The sequence below is a fragment of the Canis lupus genome, chromosome 21, assembly GCF_011100685.1.
Source record: "Canis lupus familiaris isolate Mischka breed German Shepherd chromosome 21, alternate assembly UU_Cfam_GSD_1.0, whole genome shotgun sequence".
In the NCBI taxonomy this organism is placed as follows: Eukaryota; Metazoa; Chordata; class Mammalia; order Carnivora; family Canidae; genus Canis; species Canis lupus.
The window spans coordinates 6216994-6241361 of record NC_049242.1 but is presented as its reverse complement, the minus strand read 5'-3'; the positions used below and the strand labels follow the sequence as shown (position 1 = coordinate 6241361).

Sequence of the window (24368 nt, the reverse complement as noted above, 5' to 3'; positions counted from 1 at the left end):
GCTAGGCTTTTTTTTTTTTTTTTAGGGGCTGTGGGATTCAGAGGATAGTAGTAATGGTGATTATAGCTCACATTTGTCTAGTTCTTGCTTTGTGCTGGGCTTTATCCATATTGTTAACCCCTCAAGTCTTGTAGCATTGAGCTAAGTAGTACATAGTCCCAGGAAACCAAGACACATGGTATCAAATAAGCTAGCTCTGTGACTTCACAAACTACAGGGTAAGTAGGCTCACAAGTAGATAATGATAGCATAGAATTCTACACGCAGGTGTTTTGCAATACATATTGGCTCATATTCCATCTTTTTCCCTTTTCTCTGTGTCCCCATTGGTAGGGACATGACCGATCAATAGCAGTATCATTGGAATCTGAGGATGGGTTGTTCCTCATATGATCTCATGGGCAATTGTCCTGTCCTGTCCCAACACTCTTCTCTCCCCCTCATTTACACTAAGCTTAAATCCACCTGGTCCAGATCTTTGATTTCACCAAGCCATTGGCTGAGTAGTGGAGCCAAGGAATAGAAGTTTGCTGTCCTGCCTGCGCATCAGCCACTGTGTTGTGGGATTTATTGAATGTGTAACTGAGTTATGAGGTCAGTGTTCTCTTTAGTAGAAGAGTTCCCATTTTGAAAAAGTATGTTCTTTTCTGCCCTCTAATCCTGGCAAACACCTGTTTTCCTGCATTGCCACTCATCACCATCTAGTCACCATCGTGGATGGCTTAAACTGGCTTTCAGGAAACACTTCCTTTTTGTTCTAGATCAGAAAAAGATGAGAACCCACCATTGACCGTAAGTGAGTTCCAAATCCCAGAGTTTAAGAAATGTTAAAAGGTAGATTCCCCAGCCCAAAGTTGCCTGGCTCAAAGGGAAGGCCCGTGCTTCAGCCTCATCTTTGCCCACCTTGGCTCCAAGGAGACATGCCACATTTGTCCCTTGCCTTGGACAAAGTGTGAAGGGAGTACTTGAAGCTGGGAACAGGCATCTGCCTTTGAATCAAGGCCGTGTAACATGTCGTGTTTGGCTTCTTGCCAAGGCAACCTCTTTCCATGAAAAATACACCGTAGGATTTAGCCAGCCTGTAGGGGTACACTTCTTCAATAACAGATTTGGGGTTTGGGGAAATCCATACTTGATAAGAGTTCTTGTAATCTGGAATGAAAACTGGGCCTTATGAATAACACTCAGGAGCATTTCACCCTTGCCATGGAGTTGGACGTCATACACACAGGACAACACATATTCACATACACCTGTCAGCACAGAAGGGGCACAAATTTATCAAAATGCAGAAACATTTTATTTCTAAAGAGATAGATGGACAGTTATATATAGTACAGAGCGGGAAGGAGGAGGGGTGGTTCACATCTCCCCACTGACAGCATTCTTTCCTGAAATCTGAAAATGCCTGGAAGATGGAGGTCACTTAAGGATTCAAGGATCAAATTGAGCTCCGTGGTTCTCCACCTTGCCTTGGGGAACTTAGATCCAACAGGAAATGGAAGGGGCTTCCTGATTGGAGGCTTAAGGAAATCTAGTTGGGAAATACCTTCTGAGTGAGGTTGAGAGCTCTGGTCTTTGTTACCAAAGCAAGGCCTTTGGTAGGTCATGTTGTTAGGATCTGCTGGATTTCTTCTGAGGTCATCTTTATGAATGTCTGCATATCCACTTAGGGAGGGCTAAAGTGACCCTCGCCAAATTTTCTTCTAGAGTGCGATGCAACATTTAGCTGCCAGGAGGAATCCTGGCTACAAGAGATGCTTACAAAATGAGCAATATAGAGGCTGACAGCATCCAAAAACATTCCTGCAAATCTATTTAGAAGGAAAATAGAAGGCCAGGTCAGCCTCTTGGGGAAAGTGGGGTGGGGGGACTCTGAGAGCTTTGGCTACAGCTGGCCACGAATCACGAGAGGAGACATTAGTGTCAAGAATTGGAAGCAGGAGCTGGATCTCCAGAGGACTCCACCCTGTGATGCAGAACGTGGGTAGTTTAGGGATGCTGATAATTCTTCACAGTCCAGTTCCCAGACTGAGAGACCTAAAAGGTCAGGGAGGTCACTAAAAAATGAATTTTCCTGAGTCTGCAGAAGACAGGCAGCTGAAGTTGAAGAACTAGCCACCTAGATCATCATTGCTGCTTCCACCTGCAGAGGTGGTGGTGGGAGCCCTTGGCTTAGGCGAGAGAAAATACGACGATTCTTATGGAACAGGTAACAGAATAGCGATGAGGGGACAACTGGGACAGAGCCAGAGATGGCAGCTCATGGTTTCAGATTGAGGAGCTAGTGCCTGGGCTTTGAACCTTCTTTATAATATGGCTAAGAGCCCCAGACCTCTCAGCCCGGCAAATCAAAACAAAAGACTTGTCTCTTCCCTAAGACTTGTCCATTTCATTGGAAGGTAACCCTCGTCCGTCCATTGGTGTAAAGTCCCAAATCTAGGAGTGATTTTTAAATTTTCCTCACCTCTCTCCCTGTCCGTGATATATCCAGATGTATCCGGAAATCCTCCCTGCTTTCCCTCCTGCTACTGCCCCGTGAGACTCCCTGGGTTCTCCCCTAGGCCACACCTTGGCCTCCCTGCGGGGCGCCCTTCGTCCATTCTAGCCACTGTGCGTCCCATCCCCACACCACTCATTGGCCACCTCCCCCACAGGCCATAGGCTGCACCCTAAGCACAGGGTTGACCTTGGCTTACAAAGGCCCTCGCCCATTGCCCTGGTCTTCCCTTGTACCACTTTTGCTGACGCTGCTTCATATCGGCTCTCTCTCTCACTCACTCTCTCTCTTTCTCTCTCGTGCTTGGTGCTTGGCTAAGTCCTGATTTAGGCCCCATACACCTGCTAATTCCCCTACCTGGAATGCTATCTTCCTCCCCTTGGCCCCCTTTCCCCAGCCACTAATTCTATCCAGTCTGCCATTCAGACTTCAGCTCAGGCACCTGCGTCTCTTCCCCGACCTCTCAGTATGAACTAGCCACTCAGTCCCTCCTGTCCCATTACTCTGCAATGACCTGGCTTTGCATGATGACTTGCCTGTTTCTGTCCCCAAGAACATGAGCTTCGTGAGAGCAGGGCCTGGCCACCAAAACGGTGCTGATCCAGAGGGCGATCACGTTATCTGTCTGTGGGTGAGGGGCCGAACCTGCCAGTACAGGGCACTGATGACCCGTGGAAGCAGGGGCCTGTCGCTAGTCCATGTCTCATTGGGACTTTCTCCTCCCACTGCTTTCCCGGGGTCTCATGCCCAGTCTCCGCTTCCCTTGCAGCCGTCCCTGCCAGCTCCCGTTCCCGTCGACAGTACAGCAGCACAGCCCGATGTCTTCCCAGAACCCCCCTGTCAGCGGGCCACTGCACTCCGTGTCCTTGCCACTGCCGCTTCCCATGACCCTGGCTGCTCCGCAGCCTCCACCGGCCGCCTCACCCAGCCAGCAGCTTGGTCCTGATGCCTTTGCCATCGTGGAGCGAGCCCAGCAGATGGTGGAGATCCTCACTGAGGAAAACCGGGTGCTTCACCAGGAACTTCAGGGTTACTACGACAATGCTGACAAGCTCCACAAGGTATGTGACCTTCGTAGGAGGCAGGAGAGGGAGATGGTTCTCTGGAGGGGACAGAATTTTTTTACCTGTTTATGGGGTGGTGGATGCACTGACGCAGTGACCAGCAGCAGCCCCTTTTGATGCCAGGCACTGTGCAGAGCTTTAGGGAGATAAAGAAATAGGATACAGGGCCTGCCTTAGAAGAACTTATAGTCCCAAAGTGGGCATGTCACCCAAGCTCCTACCTGCAGTAGAATGTTAGGCGCTTGCAGGAGGTATGGTAGGGGTGTGGCCTTGGGTCTGAGACCCACAGGTAAGTAGTATTTCCCCAGGTGGACGGTTGGAAGAGGGGGCGCTGAAGGGAACACAGAGGAGTGAGTTGGGAGAGACAGGTTTGTTTTGACATCCAGGAACCTCAATGATTGCTGTGTTGGTTTCATTAGCTGGTCTCTGCAGGAAGCAGCATGGTCCCAATTATTGCCCACCATCCATCCTTCTGTTTGGCATTTGTCAGGTGGGGAGATGCCATGCAATTCCAGCCCATGTCGGTGTCATGGGGACACCAGGGTGTGTGGCGGCCTTCGTTCGTAGAGCTTTATGCTGAGAGCCATGTAGGAAAGCCTCCAGCAAGGTGAACTGGCGTAGGCAGTGATTTCATGATGAAAAGCGTCAGCCTCTGAAATTCCTCTGGGAGAACAGAAGAGTGAAGGGGGCAAAGGCAATATAGGGTATTTTGGGGCAGCAGAGCCACAGGGCACTAGAGTTTCCTTTCTGGAAGCCAGGAGGCCTGTGTGGTAGGAGTGGTCTTATAAGAGTCTAAGTACCTGGCTCTGTCCTAGACAATCAGGGGCTTTTATAAAGAGAAAAGGTAGGAATAGAAACGCTGCCTGACTACAGGAGCATTGCCATTTGGTCCCAAGTGACAGTTAATGCTCCCGGCTAGCTGGCCAGTGGACTGTTCACCTCTTAGGTTAAGGTGTGGTCTTTTTGCTGGTCAGCATTTTGGAGTGGTCAGGGCCTCTGATTTCCTGGCACTGCATGGCTGGAAGCAGTGGGTTTGATGGTACAAATGTTCACAGACAGAATCTGCCCCAGCACGTTCGTGCAGAGCTTCCACCGAAAAGGTCTGCAGCTCTCTGGAGTCAAGACCAGACTTGGCTTAGAGAGTTCTGGATGCCTTCCCTGGAGGGAAAAAAAGAAATGAAAGCCAGAAACAAATGGGCTGCCCAAAGTTTGTGGCCTCACTCCCACCCTAGTCGTACCCCAGCAGCTGGGAAACCAGCACACTGTCTCGTGGCCTTGGCTGTAAGTCACTGCTCAGGCCCAAGCCTGCCTCGTATACCTCCCGGGGCAGCTTCCTTCTAGGCGCCATCTGAACTTTGGGAACTTTGAGAGGGAACTTTCCCAGTCCCTCCTGGGAAATAAGTAGACCTTTCTTCTCCCTAACAAAGCCCTGTGGCAGACCTGTCTTACCCACCTGAGCGCAGTTTGGTTCTGGGTCTTTCCCTGGCTGTCTTTGAATAGTTACGTGGAAGATGCAGAAATTGGGAGGTCTTGTTTTTCTTTCTTGACTTCTTTATTAACATGTACTTTTCACTGATCTGTTAAAACGTCTCCCTCTTGATTTCAGTGCACATGTCTGTTTTGAAAAACAAAATCAAATCTCCCAGGGACTCAGCTTCCCTGCACAGGGGATAATTCTTAAACATTGTGGCCAAAAGGATTTTGATGATTGAAAGAGGAAAAAATCAAAAGTTATTTCCCTTCTGGAACTCAAAACTCCTTCTGTCCCTTGAATATTATAAATGGTTCTATAATCATCACATCATTAACCAGTCATATATCAAACTGGACTTGTTAGTTTGAACACCCAGGTTTTGCTGGAGACTGCTGTATTAATCAGTAGTTCCCTGGCTGTTTGTTAACAACTTAGGAGCAAGAGACCCAAGGGCTGCATGGAGTCTGTGACTTAACATTTTGTGGCTTGTCCCTGAGGTGGGCCTTGCCCCAGGTCTTCCCGGCACATGGGATGCACGGCTTGGCTCATCTGTCAGCAAGTCTGGGGCGGGGACCATCGGATGAGATGATGACCTCACTTCTCAGTGAGGATGACCCTGCTTCAGGTGGAGACACGTACAGTGCCAGAGGATGTGGCCACCGAGTGCCAGCAATAACATCCAGTCTCAGATCCTCACGGTGTTGGGAGCCTTCGTGGAGATTCGTTGTAAGGGCAAAACCAGAAATAGATGAATTTTTATGACAGGCCCTAGCCAGGAACAGAGCAGGAAGGCATGACTAAACTGAGAGTGTGAGCATGCCAGAGCGCGGCCTAGAGAGGAAGACCCTGTTTCCAGAGAGGTGCAAGGTGGTGATTATCGCTGTTGGTGTTGGAATGACGGCTGAGGACCCCCAGAAAGAGAAGCTATTTGTAGGTTTTCCTTTTGGTCACTTATTTGCTCCTCTTTCCTCCCAGTTTCCCTGAAACCTAATTAATAGCTAAACCTAATTAGTGGGACCAGACGGTGGGCTGTTGGGAGGGTCGGTCTCAGAAGTCATCAAGGCACACATGGGCATTTGAAGGGATGGAGCCAGTATTGATGGTTCCCTGGGCTTGCTTGCGTCAAGACCCTGGTCTGTGGTCAGTGCAGCAGTGGTGGCTCTGATGGGGCCATCTGTGGCCGGTCTTTGTCCTGCAGGTCTCTGGGCTGTGCGCTTGAAGGGGCCCAGGGAAGATATCAGTATCTAGAACTTGGAATGGCTCAGGTTTTCTCCAGGCTTCCCACTCTGCTCCTAGTTCTGTTTCTGGAACAAGGGAGTGCTTCCCTGTGGGATTCCGTGGCCTATGCCACTTGGCCTGAAAGCCTCCTGACATCGGTTGGAAGGTAGGTGGGTGCCGTGGAGGCAAACCCAGGGCTGTCTTCACTGGGTTGTACTGGGACTCTGAACTGGCCTGGGAGGCTTGAGGGTGGGTGGGTTATATAAAAGCCAGCCTATCCAGCCTTCCCCTCATCTCTAACGAACATCAGGGGGGGTTCACATGTTCCGGACGTGAAGATATATGGTTCCTGTTCTGAAGGAGTGTACAATCAAATCATAGAGCTTTAGACTGAACATTCTTAAAATTCTCTGCCAGTTTCCCACCCCTTAGGGATCCTCGCTTCATGTCCTTGAAGGGAGATCATTCATCTTTTTCTTGAATGCCCAGAGGAGAGAAGCTCCCTACTGGGCATACTTCCAGAAAACATAGTTAGGAAAGTCTCCCCTTTGCTGAATCAAAATCTGCACCCCCTTGAACTTCCTACCTTGGCCATAGCTCTGTCCTCCCTAACCACACCAAAGGGGAGTAATGTCTCCATCATGACAGCTGGCACTTCCCACAGGAAGTACCTTGTTCTGAACTGAGACCCTTGGCCTTACTGGGCAGCTACAAGCATATCCCGGGTCCTGAGTTTTGGAAGAGTAAACCATGCCACTGTAGGGCTCCTACAATTTCCTTAGTGTGCAAAGGGAAATTCTTTGCGGAAGGGAGCGAATGCACAATCGGGTGTAGTTTATTAGTGCCTGAGTCTGTCTTTAAGAGTCCTACGTTTGAAGATTCATTCATTGATCTGTGTTTGTCAGGGACAGGGCACCGTTGTAGGCCCTGAGGGATGTTTCTACACTCAAGGGGTTGACAGATGGGAGATGTGACAGTCACATGCACAACAGAATTCCGGGCAGGTGAACGAAATCAACTCCAGAAAAGTTCCTGTGTCCTGTGGAGTTGAGGGAAGGCTTCCTGGTTGTCCTGGATGGGAAGCAGGAGCATCAGCCTCCTGGGGGATGCCTCAGGGTCTGTGCTGGCTTCCCTAGCACAAGGTGACACCCTTTGGCCCCCGAAGAGAACTGTCCATCCCTGAGACATGCCCATCTGTCTGAAAACAACGGCCATCATTTTTAGGTGAAATTAACATAGAAATGGTGGTACATTTTGGAGCTATCTCTTTGGAAAACAAAAATTAAAAGGAAGGAACATAATTTGTGGGAAGGGCTATGAACAGGAGTCAGGACATGTTGTTCTCTCTGCTGCCCCGTTACCAATAATTCATGGTATCTTTGGAAGAAACAGAAAGGCCTGTTGAAAGGAGGGGTCCCATGAAAGAACCAGCTCTGGTATGAGGAGACCTTTGGGAAGATCCCATGGTAGTTGGTGGCCACTCTGTGGAAGTCCCCATGATATCCAGCCTCCTCACTGGCCTCTTCCCAGATGTGTCTTCCTGGTTCCATTGTAACCTCTGGGGCACTGACCCCATCCTCTCTCCTTAAGTTTATGGCACTGCCGGCTTTCCATCTCGCTCATTGGCTCCTCTGTTGCACCTGCTGAGCAGTGTGGATATTCCACCCCCGCCCTCCATCCCCCCATTCCCTCCCCAACACCTCCCCCCACTTGCTCCATCCTGGGCTCTCTCTCATCTTTTGCTCATCTCCCTAAGTGGTCTCCGCTTTCTAACTTCAGCTGTCATCTGGACACAGCAACACAGTGACACAACCCCTCTCCCACTTCTGGTGGAACCCTGCTCCCCAGAAATGCTTGCCAGCGGCTCTGCAGGCACCTCAGACAGGGTGCCTCCGAACCCAGCCTGGTTTCCTGGCTCTGTGAAAGCTTCTTGTCACCTGTTTGGGCTGTCTCATCACTTAGTCTTCTAAGCGCCAAATGCTTGTGTGTGTGTTTGTTCATCCTTCTCCTTTACCATCCCGAGCACTCTCGAAGGTCTGTTGACTCATCAGCATCTTTACAGTTTGTTCTTTCAGTTGTGCTGGTTCCTGCCCTTGTCGCCTGTCATCGAGCTATTCATGTGAGCTTCTCACCTGGGCTCATTTCCTCTGGCTTCCTCTCCTACCCCCATGCACAACCTCTTCCTTCAGTGGTATCTCTTTAAAACCTTAGACAGGGTCCTGCTGCCCAGCTGCTTATAACCCTCCACCCTCCATAATCTACCTCCCATGCCCCTGAAGTCCTTCCTTTGGGCCGAGGTGCTTCCTAATGTCCCGCTCTTGTCCCTGGACTACCTCTAACATCAGAGACACACACTTTCTTTCATGGCCTTGTGCCGTGGCTCCTGCCCTTTCTTCTGGCAATGGCACTCTTTGGCCTTTCCTGCTTGGCAAAGTCCTGTTCATCCTTCAAGGCTTATTTTAAGTGACATTTTCTCTGAAATCTATCTCTCTTTTTTTTTTTATTCATGAGAGAGGCAGAGACATAGGCAGAGGGAGAAGCAGGCTCCCTGCAGAAAGCCTGATACAGGACTCCATCCCAGGACCTTGGGATCATGACCTGAACCAAAGGCAGATGCTTAATCACTGAGCCACCCAGGCATCCCCTGAAATCTTTTTTTTAGAGAAACCTCTTCTTACCCCTGCAAAGTGACTTTATCTCGAGGCTGTGAGAGCATACAGAACTGCCACAGCCCTGACCATGTTGCTTGGAGAAGCACGTGTGCCTGGGTAGAGGCCAGTGCTAGACCGTGAGCTCCCCAAGACCAGAAATGATCTTACTTGTTTCTGTATCATTGGCACCCAGGCACATAGAAGACGTGCTGTAGATACCTGCTGTATCAGGATGTGTATTATTTCTAGGGATCTCAGCAGGGACTTTCTGATCTGAGCAGTTTGAGGTACAGGCAGTGAGGGAGCCTGGCTCCTGGTGGCATGGCTCTCCTGTGGACCAAGTGAAAACACAGTGCAGGTCTCGGTGTCCAGTGAGGGGTGTTAGTGCTTCAGCCCTCCCCACCTGCCCTCTGGTCCAACTCAGAGCAGCAGCGCATGGAGGTTCCATGCTCCTCTCCTACATTTATGCGATGCAAGAGTAAAATGAGAGTTGATGTCTACTTCAAAAAATGCACTACTATAGGAGACTCCTGCTAGAACAATTACAGCTACTTGTTGTAGATTTAAATCTGCCAGAGATTAAAGGCATACATCTCTTGACTTAGTGAAAAATGAAAAAAGAACGATTTTCACTCCATATCTTTCAATTCGTTCATATAAAGAGGTTTTCTGTGATGCGTTTGTATGTAATTAGATACAAGTCTTTAGTCCTTATGTAGATAAGTTCATAGACAAAGGGCTAAAAATGCTGTGTACTGATGCCTCTTCTCGTGTGGGTTTTACATTCCTTGGGGGGTAGGGGGGAGGTCCCTGGAAGAGCAGTGCACTTGGAGTCTGGAAATGCGGGTTCTGCTTGTGGTCTTTTCATTGTTCTGTACATTAACATTTTCCCCTTTCCTAAAGTGAGAAGAATAATACTAGTTATAAATTGCCATACAAAATACAGGAGGTTGAAGTTAGGTTTAAATTCACCCCTCCCTGGTCCTTGTACTGAGAGACTTCTACTGGTAGCATCAGGTGGTCCAGCCAAACTTGAGAACCTGCTGTTTACAGGATCCTGATGTGGCCCTTAGCGGGCAGAAGGGTTGTAGAATCGACTCTGTGATGTGTAGACATGCAACATGGCCTTCACACTCGGAGTATCAGAGAGGCAGGCTAACAAATGCAATACGGGAGCATGCCAGGAATCTCACTTTCACGTCACTTCTTTCTTTCAGTTTGAAAAAGAACTTCAGAGAATTTCAGAAGCCTATGAGAGCCTGGTCAAGTCCACTACCAAGCGAGAATCACTGGACAAGGCGATGAGAAACAAACTGGAAGGCGAGATCCGGAGGCTTCATGATTTCAACAGAGACCTCCGAGGCACGTCCGGCCCCATCTGCATGCTCCCCACCCCAGACTCCCGTGTAGCTGTAGCCTGGCTTCGGGTTCACAGTGTGTCCAGTAGTCCTGGGAAGTCCAGCCACCTGGGGCAGGGGCGCTCAAAGAACAAGATTGTTCTTTTCTCCTTTGTGGGTTGCGGGTTGTGGGTTGCTGCCCTAGGCCCAAGAGGTGGCAACTTCTGTGCACGAGTTCCTGAAGGTGAGGGAGTATACGTGTGCAGCTCCTTCTCTGCTTTAAAAATACCTAATGATCTGCTTCAGATTTCCTCAGTAAAATAAAAATAAAAACATAACTTCAAAATCTTAAAAAATAACAAAATAAAAGTACTTAGCCATAACTTTGCAAGGGAGATTGTGTGAAAACACCAATGTTGGATGCCCAACCCTTCCCACACCAGGCTGAGTCATTTGGTAGCACTTTGAAAGCCACCACTCAATACTTGCTGGATGTAGCATAGAAGATAGAGCTAGACAGTATCCCTCTTGGAGGGAAAAAAAAAATTCCCCAGTTGTGAAAAGAGTAGACATGTATAAATTCCTTGAAAGGTGGAAGCTACCTGCTGTAGGATCTTGGCAGTCTCCAACACACAGAATGATTAACCCATAACATTTTACTTGTCTTCCAGCGAGCCCAGGCACTTTTTGGTTGCCTTGTCTCAAACCAAGTGGTTTGAGCAAAGATAGAACTCAGTAGATAGAATCTTCATCCATTGGGTCCATTTTGCCTTTTTAAAAAAATTTTGGTTTTTACATAATTGTTATTTCTATTTTTTTGCTTCCCCACTACTGGCTAGACGTAGGACTGGTGGTTGGGGATAGACTAGGACTGGGTTTGAGGCCAAGGAGATATAGCCCCTTTTCAAGGACTTCCAAACAGTTTTGCTGGCCTTCCAGGCAGAGATGCAGTTGTCAGATCCTGTGCTCAGCTGCCTCTTGCTGCTGACATTAGACTGCATGAAGGGACAGAATGTGCATCTGAAGACTTTTCTCTGGGTATTTTGGAAACTCTTTTCTCTCCCCATGAGTGATTCAGTTTGGGATTCCTGCCTTAGCATCTGCATACTCAGCTCTTGGCACCTATGTCATTTCTGGTTGGGATGGTGACTTAAATCCATATGCATTTCTTCATGACCATTTCTTTTCTGTTCACAGATCGCCTGGAGACTGCCAATAGGCAGCTGTCTAGCAGAGAATACGATGGGCATGAAGACAGAGCCACAGAGGGGCTTTACGCTTCCCAGAGTGAGTCTCCACATTCTCCAAATTGGTATTCTTAAAAAATGAGGGCCTGAGGAAAGAGTCGTGTTAATTTTAAGTAGGTTTTTAAGTAGGCTGTTTGCTCCTTGTTGGTTCATGTAGCATAGAAGCTGTTGGAGGGGGCCTAGGTCTGCCAGACACAAAGCCAAGGCTGATTTCTATTATTTCAGCAACGTTTATTCTGTCCTTCTGACCTATGGTTCCTCTCTAACATCCTCCAGGAAATAGCAACATCATAGTCTTTCCTGGCACTCACCACTTAGAGAGAGGGAAGGAGGCCCATGTTGGGATCTGGTCCTCCTGGCATGTTTTGTGCTCTTCAGATTGAGCAGTTCCGGACTGGCTGCCCCTAGCAGCATCAAGGTACCGAGAGTCTTATCATGCATCTCCATGTGTGGTGCTTGTTTCCAAAAGTCACTGAGCCCACTGCAGTCCAGAATAAAATGATCATTGGCACCCTGGACCTCTAGATATATTGGGAGAATATTTTATTCATCGAACCAGAGGCACATGATAGAAACAAATAGGTTTTGAGAAGCCATTGATCAGAGATTGAATCTCTGCAAACCCATTATAATCATAAATGTAAAAATCCTACTCTTTTCTTTTTTTTGAAGCTATTTAGAAAATTGAAGTTATTTCTGTATCAGCATTCTTTTTTTTTTTTTTAAAGGTTTATTTATTTATTCATGAGAGACACAGAGAGAAAGGCAGAGACACAGGCAGAGGGAGAAGCAGGCTCCTCGTGGGGAGTCCGATGTGGGACTCGATCCCAGGACCCTGGGATCACAACCCGAGCCAAAGGCAGAGGCTCAACCACTGAGCCACCTAGGTGCCCCCATATCAGCATTCTTAGCAACATTGTAGATCAAGAGCTCACAAACTAAAGATAGTTGGTTCCCACCACAGAAAGTCATGTGTTCAGACACTGGCCATGCCTCGTACAATGGTGGTATTCTGACGCTTGGCTCCTGAGTACAGCCATATGTTTTCAAGGCTGGGAAATAATCAGTTAAATTTTCTAATTTCCAATACTGTTTGGTTGGGTTTGAGCTCCTTTGGTTCCCCCAAATTTATTCATGGTAGCCCTCTAGTTATTGGTCTCAGTTTCGTGTTTTAAATTCTGTTTTGGCAAATGGACACTGATACTTCAAGGGATTTTGCTGCAGACTCCTTGAGTGTCTTACAGTAGATGACTTGGCCTATGTTCAGATTTACATAAACAGCTGTATCAGTGTCTTGAATTGTTAGCTTTCCTAACAGAGTTTTTCTCTTCTTGTGGGTGCAGTCGATCTACCATCTCATCTGAGCTTTCATTCAAAAGAAGAGTCATCTGTACTCTTTGCATTTAGGATTTTAAAATATGGCTTTTCGATGACCATGTGCCTGGGTAGAGGAAGTGTCCTGCTGGTACTCTACCTTCTTGTCAAGGGATATTATTTTGTCATTTAGTTCAGGTCAAAATGGAAAAGCCAGTTAGTTTCATCTGAGGGGCATTGGCTGTAGCCTCCTAGCCCAGACTCTGCTAATGGAATATTAAGATTTGGTGTTGTGTGAGTTGAGAAATGTTCCTGAAAACTTTAACCTCTGGCAGAAAGCCAAAACATCAATAATGAAGGCAAAGAGGGCCTTCCAGTTTTACAGGGAATGATTTGTTCTGTGCAAACATGCTTCACTGTTCCAAAGGCATAAACAAGAGAGTCCAGAGGCATTTTTCAACCTTTTAAAGGTATCTCAGTGTCAATGTGTAATATAGTTGAATCTAGGCAGGGTATATGAAGCAGGTTTGCTACCAGTGATATCTAACAAACTTTTCAATACCTAGTCTTTACAGGATAGTTGTGCCTTCATCACAACTTTGTAATTATTTGCATAGCTCTTCCTTTCCTGGTGTGGCAAGAGATGGACTTGAGATGTTATTTCTAATTTGCAGATAGGATTTTTTTCTTAGTGAATTGTAAGAACTCTTTTTATATGAAAGAAATTAACATGTTCTCTATTGTATATGTTGCAGGTATTTTCTTCAGTTTTCTTTTTAATCTTTGATTATAATGTTCTTTATGTTATAGGAGATATTTTTAAGTAACCATATTTATGCCTCCTAGGCTTTATATCCTGCTTAGAAATGCTTATCATTCTCCAGGATTGTAAAAATACTCACCTATGTTTTCTTCAAATGTGTTTATGATTTCACTGTCCACAAGGTGTATATTTTTGAAGCTAATTTGGGAGGCACAGTAGAAGAGAAACTTACGAGGGACTACTTAGAGGTAAGGAGACAGGTTAACAGATATTTTGGTATCTAGACAAGAGGAGTAGAGGGTCCTCACCTAAGACAGAAGTAGTGATGGCAAGTAGGGGACAGAGAAGTAAGTGACAAAATTAGCAGGACTCAGTGACCAGTTGAATAATGGCAGTGAGAGAGCCAGAGAAAGGGGTGTGACTGAGCAACTGGATAGATGATCACCCTTTACCAAAAAACAGGAAGAGAAGCAGGTTGGGGTTAGCTAACAAGTAAAGGTTTGGGTATGTTGAGTCATCTCTCGCTCTAGCCTGTAGCTAAGTGAACAGGTATAACAGTAGATGCAGACATACCTAGAAGGCTGGTGATGGGCAGTGTCCTCTGTCAGGTTTTGGTGTGACAGAAGGGTAGGCTGGAATTACCATCTCTCTTCGTCATTAATGTGTCCCATTTCTGTATCCTTTTAGAAACTCTATTATTAAAAGACTTTTTAAGTGCTTAGTAATAATAGTTATAAACATTGTGCACTCAAAAGGAACCATCCTTTTCAAGTGAATCTTTTGAGATTCTAGCCCTTGGGTAAGAGAAATAAAGACTGCTGACCAAACAGTGGTAACTCCTCTGGATAACACAAGCCAAGGAGCTAAGGCTAAGTTGTGAAGGCCAGAACAAACACGTTGGCCAATGGAAAAATTAGAGGGAAGGAGAAAGTAGAGACTGGCTCATTTGGACTTCTTGTTAGGCGTTCATGTTGAATCTAGGAGTCCAGGGCCAAGAAGACCCAAGGAAATCTTGTAGTACAGTTGGCCAGTAGGGCTTTTGTAAAGCTCTCTCAGATAATGAAGGGCCCATCACTAAATATCCCTGTTGCCCAGATTAGTTTGCCTTTGAAGACACTCAAGGCTCTTAAGTTGGAGCCCAACAAAGACCTTTGTAGATTGCTGGTGTGCTTACTACTTAGCTCTACAGGTTGAAATGAACACTAAACCGGATGATTATTCTGACCCCCTTTGGTCATGAAATTTGTCTGTATTAATAATCGCACTGAATGAAGTCTTTAGGAGTTTGATGACTGTGAGGAGTTGTTTTTCTCTATCACCTCATGGTGTTGCATCACTCGCTTTGGAGGAATTCAGTTTTATTTGTTTTCTGGATTTGTGTGTTTATTTTTCTGAATATTTTTGTAACTGAACTGCTCCTGAAAAACAGGACATCTAGACAATCCTTATTTTGTCTGTCTGTGTGAAACTGGGGCTTCTTTGTCCTTTAACATCTTTTACCTTGCTGAAATCCCTGGTTTTCCCATTTGTTTGTTTTGCACCTATGCGCTTGTGCACATTCTCACATGCACACGCACACACACACACACACACAAAGCAGAGGTGGGCCATTGGCCACCAAAGGCAGTGTCCTGGGAATGTCTGTCGTCATTCTTAGCTCTGTCTTCTCAGTTTCTTTCTGAAAACTGATAACTCTGCAGAATTCCCATGCCCTTCGGCCAAAAAGCCAAAAATAAAATATTAGATACAGGGAAACTAGACTGGTAGAGATTATCTTATCACGTTCTCGAGTTGAGTGGGAGCTGATTAGCTGTGGCATATGTGTGTGATTCCAGGATAAAACCAGCCATGTTTGGGGCACCTGGGTGGCTCAGTGGTTTAGTGTCTGCTTTTGGCTCGTCCTGATCCTGGGGTCCTGGGATCGAGTTCTGCATCAGGCTCCCTGCAGGGAGCCTGCTTTTCCCTCTGCCTATGTCTCTGCCTCTCTTTCTGTGTCTCTCATGAAAATATAAATAAAATCTTTTAAAAAACCCAATCAGCCATGTTCCACAATGTGCAAGAACTTGTCTCCATCTCTTTGGGGTTCTTGAGGCCTCATAGGCTCATCATATTTGGTTAAACCTTAGTCTATGTAAGTTAGATTCTAGCTGTTAAATGTGTTCCTCTCTAGGGATCCCTGGGTGGCGCAGCGGTTTAGCGCCTGCCTTTGGCCCAGGGCGCGATCCTGGAGACCCGGGATCGAATCCCACGTCGGGCTCCCGGTGCATGGAGCCTGCTTCTCCCTCTGCCTGTGTCTCTGACTCTCTCTCTCTCTCTCTGTGTGACTATCATAAATAAAAAAATAAATAAATAAATAAATAAATAAATAAATAAATAAATGTGTTCCTCTCTTACAAAAAAAAAAAAAAGATGTTTTGGACATTCCGTTATTTGTCTAAGTTTTTGAATAATGGGTGAATAAGTCAGAACCATATGGATATGATTTCTCCTGTAATTCTCACAGAGTTGGAAATTAACACCAAAAACTGTCTGTGACCAACTTATTTTAAGAATGACAGTGATTTGCCATGTTCCGTGCATCTTGTAATCATCATCTTTCTCTTGAATCCTGTTTGAGGCACTGATTTTCTGTCCCTTGTAGAATATAAAAGAGACTAATGTAATTTCCTGGAAGAACTCCCATCTAGTGTTGGTGATTCCCAGAAGGGCTTGTGTGAAACACAAGACAGAAGTTACAGTGACATAAACATTGGTTCCATTGACCCACATGGAGCATCAGGAGATTGTTCTGAATCCTCACTGGGTTTCATTACATCCCGTTGTAGGTTTCCATCAGGCTTCATTAGGAAGGACAGGTTAGATGTTGTCACGTATGGATGCTTGGTTTTTCCCTCCTCTGGGCCTGCTGGTGCTTATAGCTTCTCCCAACTTGGAGCAGAGCCCACTGCAGTGCTTGTTCCATCTGCATTCCATATGGGTGGGATTTATTTGCACAGATGCCCTCCTCTAGATGGGAGAACTGTAGACATTCTTTACCAGTATCCACAGTACCCATCCCCAACCCTCACTGAAAGCCCTTGAATCTTTCCATGCACCTGCCACTCAATAAATGTGTATTAAGGGAGTGAATGAAAGTGGAAAAACCCTCATAACAATAAGGCTGGAAATTCTCTTTCTACATCATCAGTATCAAAATATACTCTTTAGCTCAATATCTCCCAGTCATATTTAGAGATAACTGGGTTATCTTCAGTTACTTGAAGACATGAGGCAAATTAGTAAAAGAACTGTCAGAATAGAAGACACTTACAAATGCTCAGGGGGCACCAGGGAGACTCAGTCAGTTGGGCATCAGACTCTTGGTTTTGGCCCAGGTCGTAATCTCGGGGTTTTGAGGTTCAGCCCTGTGTTAGGCTCCATGCTCAGTGTGTAATCTGCTTGAGATTCTCTTCCTTTACCTCCTCTCCCTCTGCCCCTCTCCCTGCTCCTGCATGCGCATGTGCTGTCTCTCAACTAAATAAATAAAATCCTTTAAAAAATTGCCCAGATTCCCTTTTTGGCTTCAACTCTCCCTCCTTCCTTTTTTGGTATATAGGAAGCTTCCTTTTTTGGTATATATAGGAAGCTATCCTGGTAAGGGAAACCTTTTACTAGTAAGGACAGAATTTAATAGTATTTTTTAATAGTATTTTTCCTGAAAGTTGGTATTAATACAGTTGACTTTGGTTTCCTTGACTCCTTCTCTTTGACTCCACTGTGGTTGTATTGAGGATGCAAGTTGGTTGTGGTATATGAAGATTTTCATAGCAACCGGCCAGGTGCTCACATTGACCAATCCGTACACCATTCCAGACACCCCAGATGAGAGCCTAGGCAAAGGGAAGGGACCATGAAGCCTGCCAAGGCAGTATCATTTAAGTAGAGAAAATTTTCTTGCCCTAAATTAACTGACTTTCTTTATAGACAACCCCTATGTTTAATAGGACTGTGCAGTCCTAAATATCAAGGTTTTGTTAGGCATAGGCTTAAGCAAATAATTTCGGATCAGTTGCTACATCTTCTAAATCCTAGTCTCTCACTAATATACTCAGTGACTTGAAGACAGTTCCTTCATGTCCCTATACCTCCATTTTTTTCTAAAGAAATAGAATAAACCTGATTCAACCAACAGGGCTCTGAGGGATAAGCAGTGCTGGAAAGGCAAAGACTTTATAAAATGCATTTATTCTGTAAGGCTGCTTCCTACCTCCTTGCATCCTCCCTCCATCTACCTCAGCACCCACCTTCTCTGCCACGGCCTGACAGTTTTTGGGGTGGGGAAATGGGCCATGTTCCTGAAGAATGCCTGCATGGCTCACCGAGCCTTGCTGAATTTGGAAAGCAGAGCAGGTGCATGCTGAAACCACTTGATCAACCTTGACAGGCAGCGCTGAGAAACTTCAAACCCCCAACAATCAGATGCACACTCAGGCTGCAGGGCATCTGTTTATGTTCAATCAAATCTCCCCAAGTGTGAAAATTAACATTATTAAATTTAGGCTGATTTTCTGTGCTTCAAGAACCAGAGCTGATTGAAGAACTGTCTCTTGATTGTGCGTTGACAGTGGTTTCTAACAACTGAACATGAGTTATGATTGTCATATTGTTGGTCTTAAACTTTTTGTTGCTTGGCATTCCTCTTAGGGGATTGAAAAATCAAATGCCTTTGACTTTATTAGGGTCCACATTTCTTTAACTAATTCCTGGATGGATGGATGGATGGATGGATGGATGGATGGATGGAGTAAGCCCAAAATGAAAAACATGCTAAAGTCTATTTGTATTTCATGTAAAGTCAGGAAACTCTCATTTTCCCTGACTGTTCAGAACCAAGAAATCCAGGATTCTAGGTCTCAGCTCACATCAAATGGCAATTGCCAGGGAAGTCTTCCTGAGAATAAAGTGAAGTCTTTTATATCCTCCTCCTACTCCTGGTACTCTCCCCCTTGTTAATGCTCATCACAGTTGTACATAAATAACTGTTTGGATGGTCATGTTCTGTCTTTCCTTCCTAAACCATACGCAGCATGAGGGTTGGGGCCCCATCTCTCTTCACCGTTGCAGTCTTAGATCTTTGTACTTCCAGAACCTGGTACAGCGCTTGGCCCTTAGAGTCATTAAATAAATATTTGTTGGGTAGTCAATAAAATAACGATGATATTTAACCAAAGATATTGGCTGTCCACTCTGAGCTAGCCGTGTTCTAGGCCACAGATGGTGAATAATTTTAGGCTTGGGGGCCATACCTACTCCAGTCTGTCCCTGTGGCCTGGAAGCTGCTCTAGATGCTCTATAAGCAGGTGAGCATGGCTGAGTTCTAGGGAAACTTGATTTACAGAATCAAGAATCAGGCTGTGGGATTTGGTCTGGAGGCCATGATGTGCTGACCTCTGTGCCAGGTACTAGTCAAGGAAGGAGAGAAAAAACAGGAACCTCAGTAAAAGGAGGGCGGAAAAGAAAGACCTCCTGAAGTAGTTCCTAGATCTCGCTCTATGAATTGCCCAAATTTGTAAACCAAGATATAACTGTCAATGTCTTTCCTGGGAGTCATATTTTACTTGATCCCTAATCTGGTGAGCATGATGATCATCATTTTAGATAAACGGAGACATGTAGGAATGCAGTCACTGGGTTTAGCTACCAGTGAGGATCCAGAATTTGCTAATGATGGGTATACAGCTGGGCAGGATCAGCCTGTGGGTGATGGTGGGGAAACAACCGCTGGAATACTGAGGTCTTAGTACCAGTACCAGGAGTTTCTTAGTACCAGAAACTCCTGTCATAAGCAGCCTTCTGTGAGATGAAGGCTGCAGATTATGGAGAGGACCTTGAAGGTCACAAATATGGTCACCAGCAGTGCATGTATGCTCTGAACCAGAGCTCATTAAACAGCCATCTGAGGGGCACCTGGGTGGCTCAGTGGTTGAGTGTCTGCTGTTGGCTCAGGTTGTGATCCTGGGGTCCTGGGATCAAGTCCTGCATCAGGTTCCCTGCATGGAGCCTGCTTCTCCCTGTGCCTGTCTTTGCCTCTCTGTCTCTCATGAATAAATAAAGCCTTTTTAAAAAAGCCATCTGATTGCCACTGTGAACGACAATGTTGTCAGAGGCTGTTGAGCTGATGGTTAAAAGTTTATCCTTAAGTGTAGCTGTGATTTGCTCCCTTGTATCTGTTCTTCAGGTCATGGTTCAGGCCAGCCTGGCTGTGGTCATCAAAGAACAGTAACAGCTGCCAACATTAATTGAACACTCTTTGTATACGCCAGGCACTCTGCTAGTCTCTGTAGGTACATGATGTCTTTTAGTCCTTCAACCTGTGAGTTCAGTATTACAGGTATTTTACAGACAAGGACCTGAGGCCCAGGAAGGCTGAGTGGCCAGTCCATGGCCATACAAGGTGATGAGTGGAGTAGACAGGTTTTGAATACAGGTCGTTCTGAGTGTGGAGCCCAAACTTGTATTGAGCAGGTGTGGGGAAGCCCTTCTTGTGTATCAGGAGGCACAAAGAGGTTGTAATGTCAGCCGTGGCAGTGGTGGACTCCCAGTGATTTTAGAACTCGTTTAGTGTAGCCTGCATGTTTAACTAATGAAGAAACTGCAGCAAGAATGATCCAGTAGTTTCCCCAAGGCCCCATAGGTGTTTAATGGCTAAACCATGATGAGAATTGAAACTTCCTTATTTTTTTTCTTCCTCTCTCTAAAGGTAATCTCTTTTGACTCTAGAGGTGATGAAAGATTTCACATTTTTAAAAAAGATTTTATTTATTCATGAGAGACACACAGAGAGAGGCAGAGACACAGGCAGAGGGAGAAGCAGGCTCCCTGTGGGGAGCCTGATGCGGGACTCGATCCCAGGACCCCGGAATCATGACCTGAGCTGAAGGCAGACGCTCAACCACTGAGCTACTACCCAGGTGCCCAAAGATTTCACATTTTTATCTCAAGAAGAATCTGGGATAGTAGGAGGATGTAAATAATCCCTTGCCAGAAGTGTTATTTGGTTGCAAATTACTAAGCCCAGCACTGTGACTTAATAAAAGTAATAATAATAATGATAATAATAATAATAATGTCTTTGGGTCTTCTCAAGTGAGTTCTAACTACTGGAATTAACATTCTGTGCTTCTGACTTCTACACATCTATCTTTGAACCCTGGCCAATTATAACAGAAGGCTTTGTTGGATAATCCAGTATCTCTCTTCAAATACAAAAACAAAAAATTGTTGAGACCAGAATAGAGCTTAGAGTCTTAAAAAAAAAGTTCTCTCAAAATATCTATGAAATTAAACTTTTTGTTCTTGAGATGATGAAAAATAAAAAATAAGCAGAGTACAATGAGTAATTCTGTGGTGCAGTTCCTTTACAATTCGTTTATGAAACTATTTTTGGTTCACAAATTGTAGTGAGAGCATACAGCTGGATCTTCATGGAATCAGAGAACTTTGAGGGGACAAAGTGTTTGTTTTAAGTCCAGAAAATTTGGTCTTAGACCATTAAAAATAAGCTTGCATCTGTTACTAATTTTCTTTTTGCTTACAAAGACTGTGGTTTGGTAGAAAGAAGAGAAAGAAAAGGATCAGTTCAAAGCAAGTTACAAAAATGACAATGAGAGGTGTTGCCGAAGTCGAAGGAGGCAGAAAATATAGCTGCAGACAACACATTTCTTTGTCCTCGATCAGCCCTAGAAGGAACCACTTGTTGCCCAGGGTAAAACAGCTTCCCCGGCATAAATGTCTCCTTGGGCCAGGCGCTGGTGTTAAACCTTATCTGCCATCCAAAGGACCCATTTGAAAATCATAGCTTTCTATACATACATATTCTTTTTTTCCTCCTTAAAGATTTTATTTATTTGACCGATTGAGAAGAGAGCACAAGCAGGGGGGAGGGCAGGCAGAGGGAGAGGGAGAAGCAGGGAGCCTGACTCAGGGCTTAATCCTGGGACCTGAGATCATGACCTGCCTGAGCAGCTGCTTAATCAGCTGAGCCACCCAGGTGCCCCACTATGTATATATATTCTAATAATGCCTTAATGAATGTCTTAATCAAAACAGATAGAAGTATATACTGTGTACCTATATACATAATAAAATTTATACACTTCACGTATGCAGTATGAGGAAACGTAGCAACCACCACAATCAAGGTAAAGCACAGGTGGATTCTGGGGCCTTTTCCTTGCCTCTGTCCCTGTGTCTGCTTACTCACTCTCCGGGTCTTCACATCACTGCCCCCTGTATCATGTCCAGGTCTTATGGTGGTTTTCTACACAGGGAGCCACACTATCTGGTAGGCCTTTCTTCCTGGTGCCTGGAAGTAGAAGTGTCTGTGGTTCATCTTTATATATTAAGAAAAAATAAAAACAAAAAATAGGCTTCTGTTCTCTGATGGTTATAGAAAGCTTGGTTTATAATTGATTCACAAATATGTGTACAGTCGAAACCAAGTGCCCCGTACCTCCTATATTTATGTGGTGCTATTCATTGCCTAATTCGTTATTTTGCTGTCAGCAGTGACAGGGAAGTAGCAGTACATTTTTATTTCAAGTAAAAACAATAATAAAAGTTGAAGACTGAACCATACCTTTGGAAGCTGAGTGAATGCATGGATGTCTACTCAGTCAAGCAAGTTAGTAAGCTGCATAGGTCATAAATTTGAGTAGGTTCCAAAAAACCCCACACCCATCAATTATACCTGAATCACGTAAGTACAGTTTCCAGCACTAAAATGCAACATGAAGACCAAATCAGAGAAAATTGTGTTTTAAGAGATTATGTTGTATTCAAGAGAACGTATTTATAGAAAATTAAATTGAAGAGAACTACTGGTATTCAAATATTTCTACCACATCATAGCTAAGGTAGCTTGCTTTTGGTGCTACAAATTCCCTTTGAGGCCTGGACATTAAAGAGCAACAGATAACTTATATAAAATATAAGTTGTATGTTTTATATAACAACCTATATATTCTGTTGTATAACAAAAATAGATATTAAGACCAAAATGTATTATTTTTGTTCATTAAATGAATAGAAAATTTTCTGGTTAGGTTTTGTCGCTTTCTGGTGATAAGGACCTGAAAACTAGCATTTTAAACTTTTATTTTAAAGACTGAGTTAGAATTTGATATGTGTCAGTAACATCTTCTTCCTCAATAACCTGCCACAGCTTCTGACCCGTGAAATACTCCTGTTGTCTTAGATTCTTACCATCCTACAAAGGTAGTGTGAAGTACGCTCAGTAGGAAGAGTCAGACAGGTAGGCGTGGGCCACTGTCCGTGAAATACAAGGCAGAAGATGGTAAGGACTCGTTGGACAACTCCCTCCACCTGGCGCCCCCTCGACAAAATGTCTGGGCTCTCCTTTGTAGGAGAGATCTGCTTTATGGAAGCAATCAGAAAAGCCTCAGGCAGCGAGTAACCTTCAGGGTGGGCCTTGAACACTAATTAGTATTTTAGAGTCATTGTGTTGCCATAGTACTATGTAAAAGGGACACTCTCTTTTCCTTTTAAATTGAAAGTAAATTCTAATTTTTTAAAAAGATTTTATTTATTCATGAGAGACAGAGAGAGAGAGAGGCAGAGACACAGGCAGAGGGAGAAACAGGCTCCTCACGGGGAGCCCGATGTGAGACTCGATCCCAGGACCCTTGGTAAAGTTGGCAGTAGCTGGACTCTCCCAGCCCCCCAGTTACATTGGGCTCAGGGAAAAACTCCTCAAAAACCTGTTATATCAGGAAAGGCCTAGAAATTGATACCTACTTAGGAAGAGCCAGGTCACAGCTTTGTTTGCTCACCAACTGCAGCCGTAAGTTGGAGTGCTGAATTAAAAATGAGCAGGGCAGCACACGGTGCTATGAAACCACACCCCCACACACCCCGCCCCTGCCATGGATTCCATCCTTGGAATTCCTCAACAGAGGTTGCTAGGGCCCACCATGCCATGGTTCAGCCAGCAGTCAAGCTTGGCAGAATAAAATTCTGTTGTAAAGCTCAAGACATGGTGTCCAAGGCATCGTAAGCCCCCAGTAATATGTCTGCTCTTGCTGTTTTTTATAGAATGTCTGGTACGTGCCAAGCGCCACAGTAGGTATTTCACAGTGAGCTGCTCTAAAGCTCACATCAGTCATGCAGAGGACATCTCACTAGTTCCATCTGAGGAGATGGAGTCCGGCACATCTCATGTGTCCAAGGTGAAACCACTGTGCGAAAGTGCCAGAATCAAACCAGGTCGGCCTGGCTACGAAGCTGTGCCACTGCTGTGGTTTCCAGAATAAACAGTATAGGAGCAGACATCCTCTGTGTAAATGGGACCAGAGCCATTGGCTAAACAACCCCCTGCTCCACGCATTTCAGGGTAATTCATATCCACTGAGTAAACAGACCATTCTGGGCAAGAGTTCTCTTGTGTCAACTTGCCTGTTCTAGGAATTCTCAGTATATACATTGGAGCCCAACCAAAAATTCAGTGTGAGGCTGGTCTTTCTTGAGATATCCCAAGGGGCTTAGCTAATAATAAGCTGAAGGGACCTTCTTACGCAGTGGTTTTGCCCATGGGACTCTTCCCTTGGCATCTCCTAAGAGATGGCCTTTAATCTAGAATGGCTCTGACATACCTCCGACCTGTGTCTCCAGGGTCACAGGCCCCCCACTCCCCCATCCACAGGCTCACTGCCTTGATGGCCTCTCCTCCCTCACATGGTAGCTTGAATTAGATGTCCTCTCTGAGCTCTCATGGCACCTGTGTGAGTGTATTAGAGAAGCTTG

General features: G+C 45.4%; 1 protein-coding gene and 1 long non-coding RNA gene across 12 annotated transcripts in view; one reads left to right on the top strand and one right to left on the bottom strand.

The window, feature by feature from the left end:
• AMOTL1 (angiomotin like 1) overlaps nucleotides 1–24368 on the top strand; it is a 170596-nt gene that overhangs the window by 117995 nt on the left and 28233 nt on the right. For all 10 annotated transcript variants that reach the window (XM_038568285.1, XM_038568280.1, XM_038568281.1 and 7 more), the window contains 3 exons: nucleotides 3270–3561; nucleotides 10125–10269; nucleotides 11442–11531. In XM_038568285.1, coding sequence (XP_038424213.1) covers nucleotides 3270–3561; nucleotides 10125–10269; nucleotides 11442–11531 — 527 coding nt within the window. The remainder of the gene's footprint in view (nucleotides 1–3269; nucleotides 3562–10124; nucleotides 10270–11441; nucleotides 11532–24368) is intronic.
• Nucleotides 1326–24157, bottom strand: LOC111091483. 2 transcript variants are annotated; one of them, XR_005375478.1, is made up of 4 exons: nucleotides 23364–24151; nucleotides 21811–21912; nucleotides 3786–4722; nucleotides 1326–3602 (listed from the first exon to the last, which is right to left on the bottom strand). It is a non-coding gene; the product is annotated as an uncharacterized LOC111091483 (long non-coding RNA). The 2 variants fall into 2 exon arrangements; XR_005375477.1 differs by having other exon boundaries at nucleotides 1326–4722; nucleotides 23364–24157.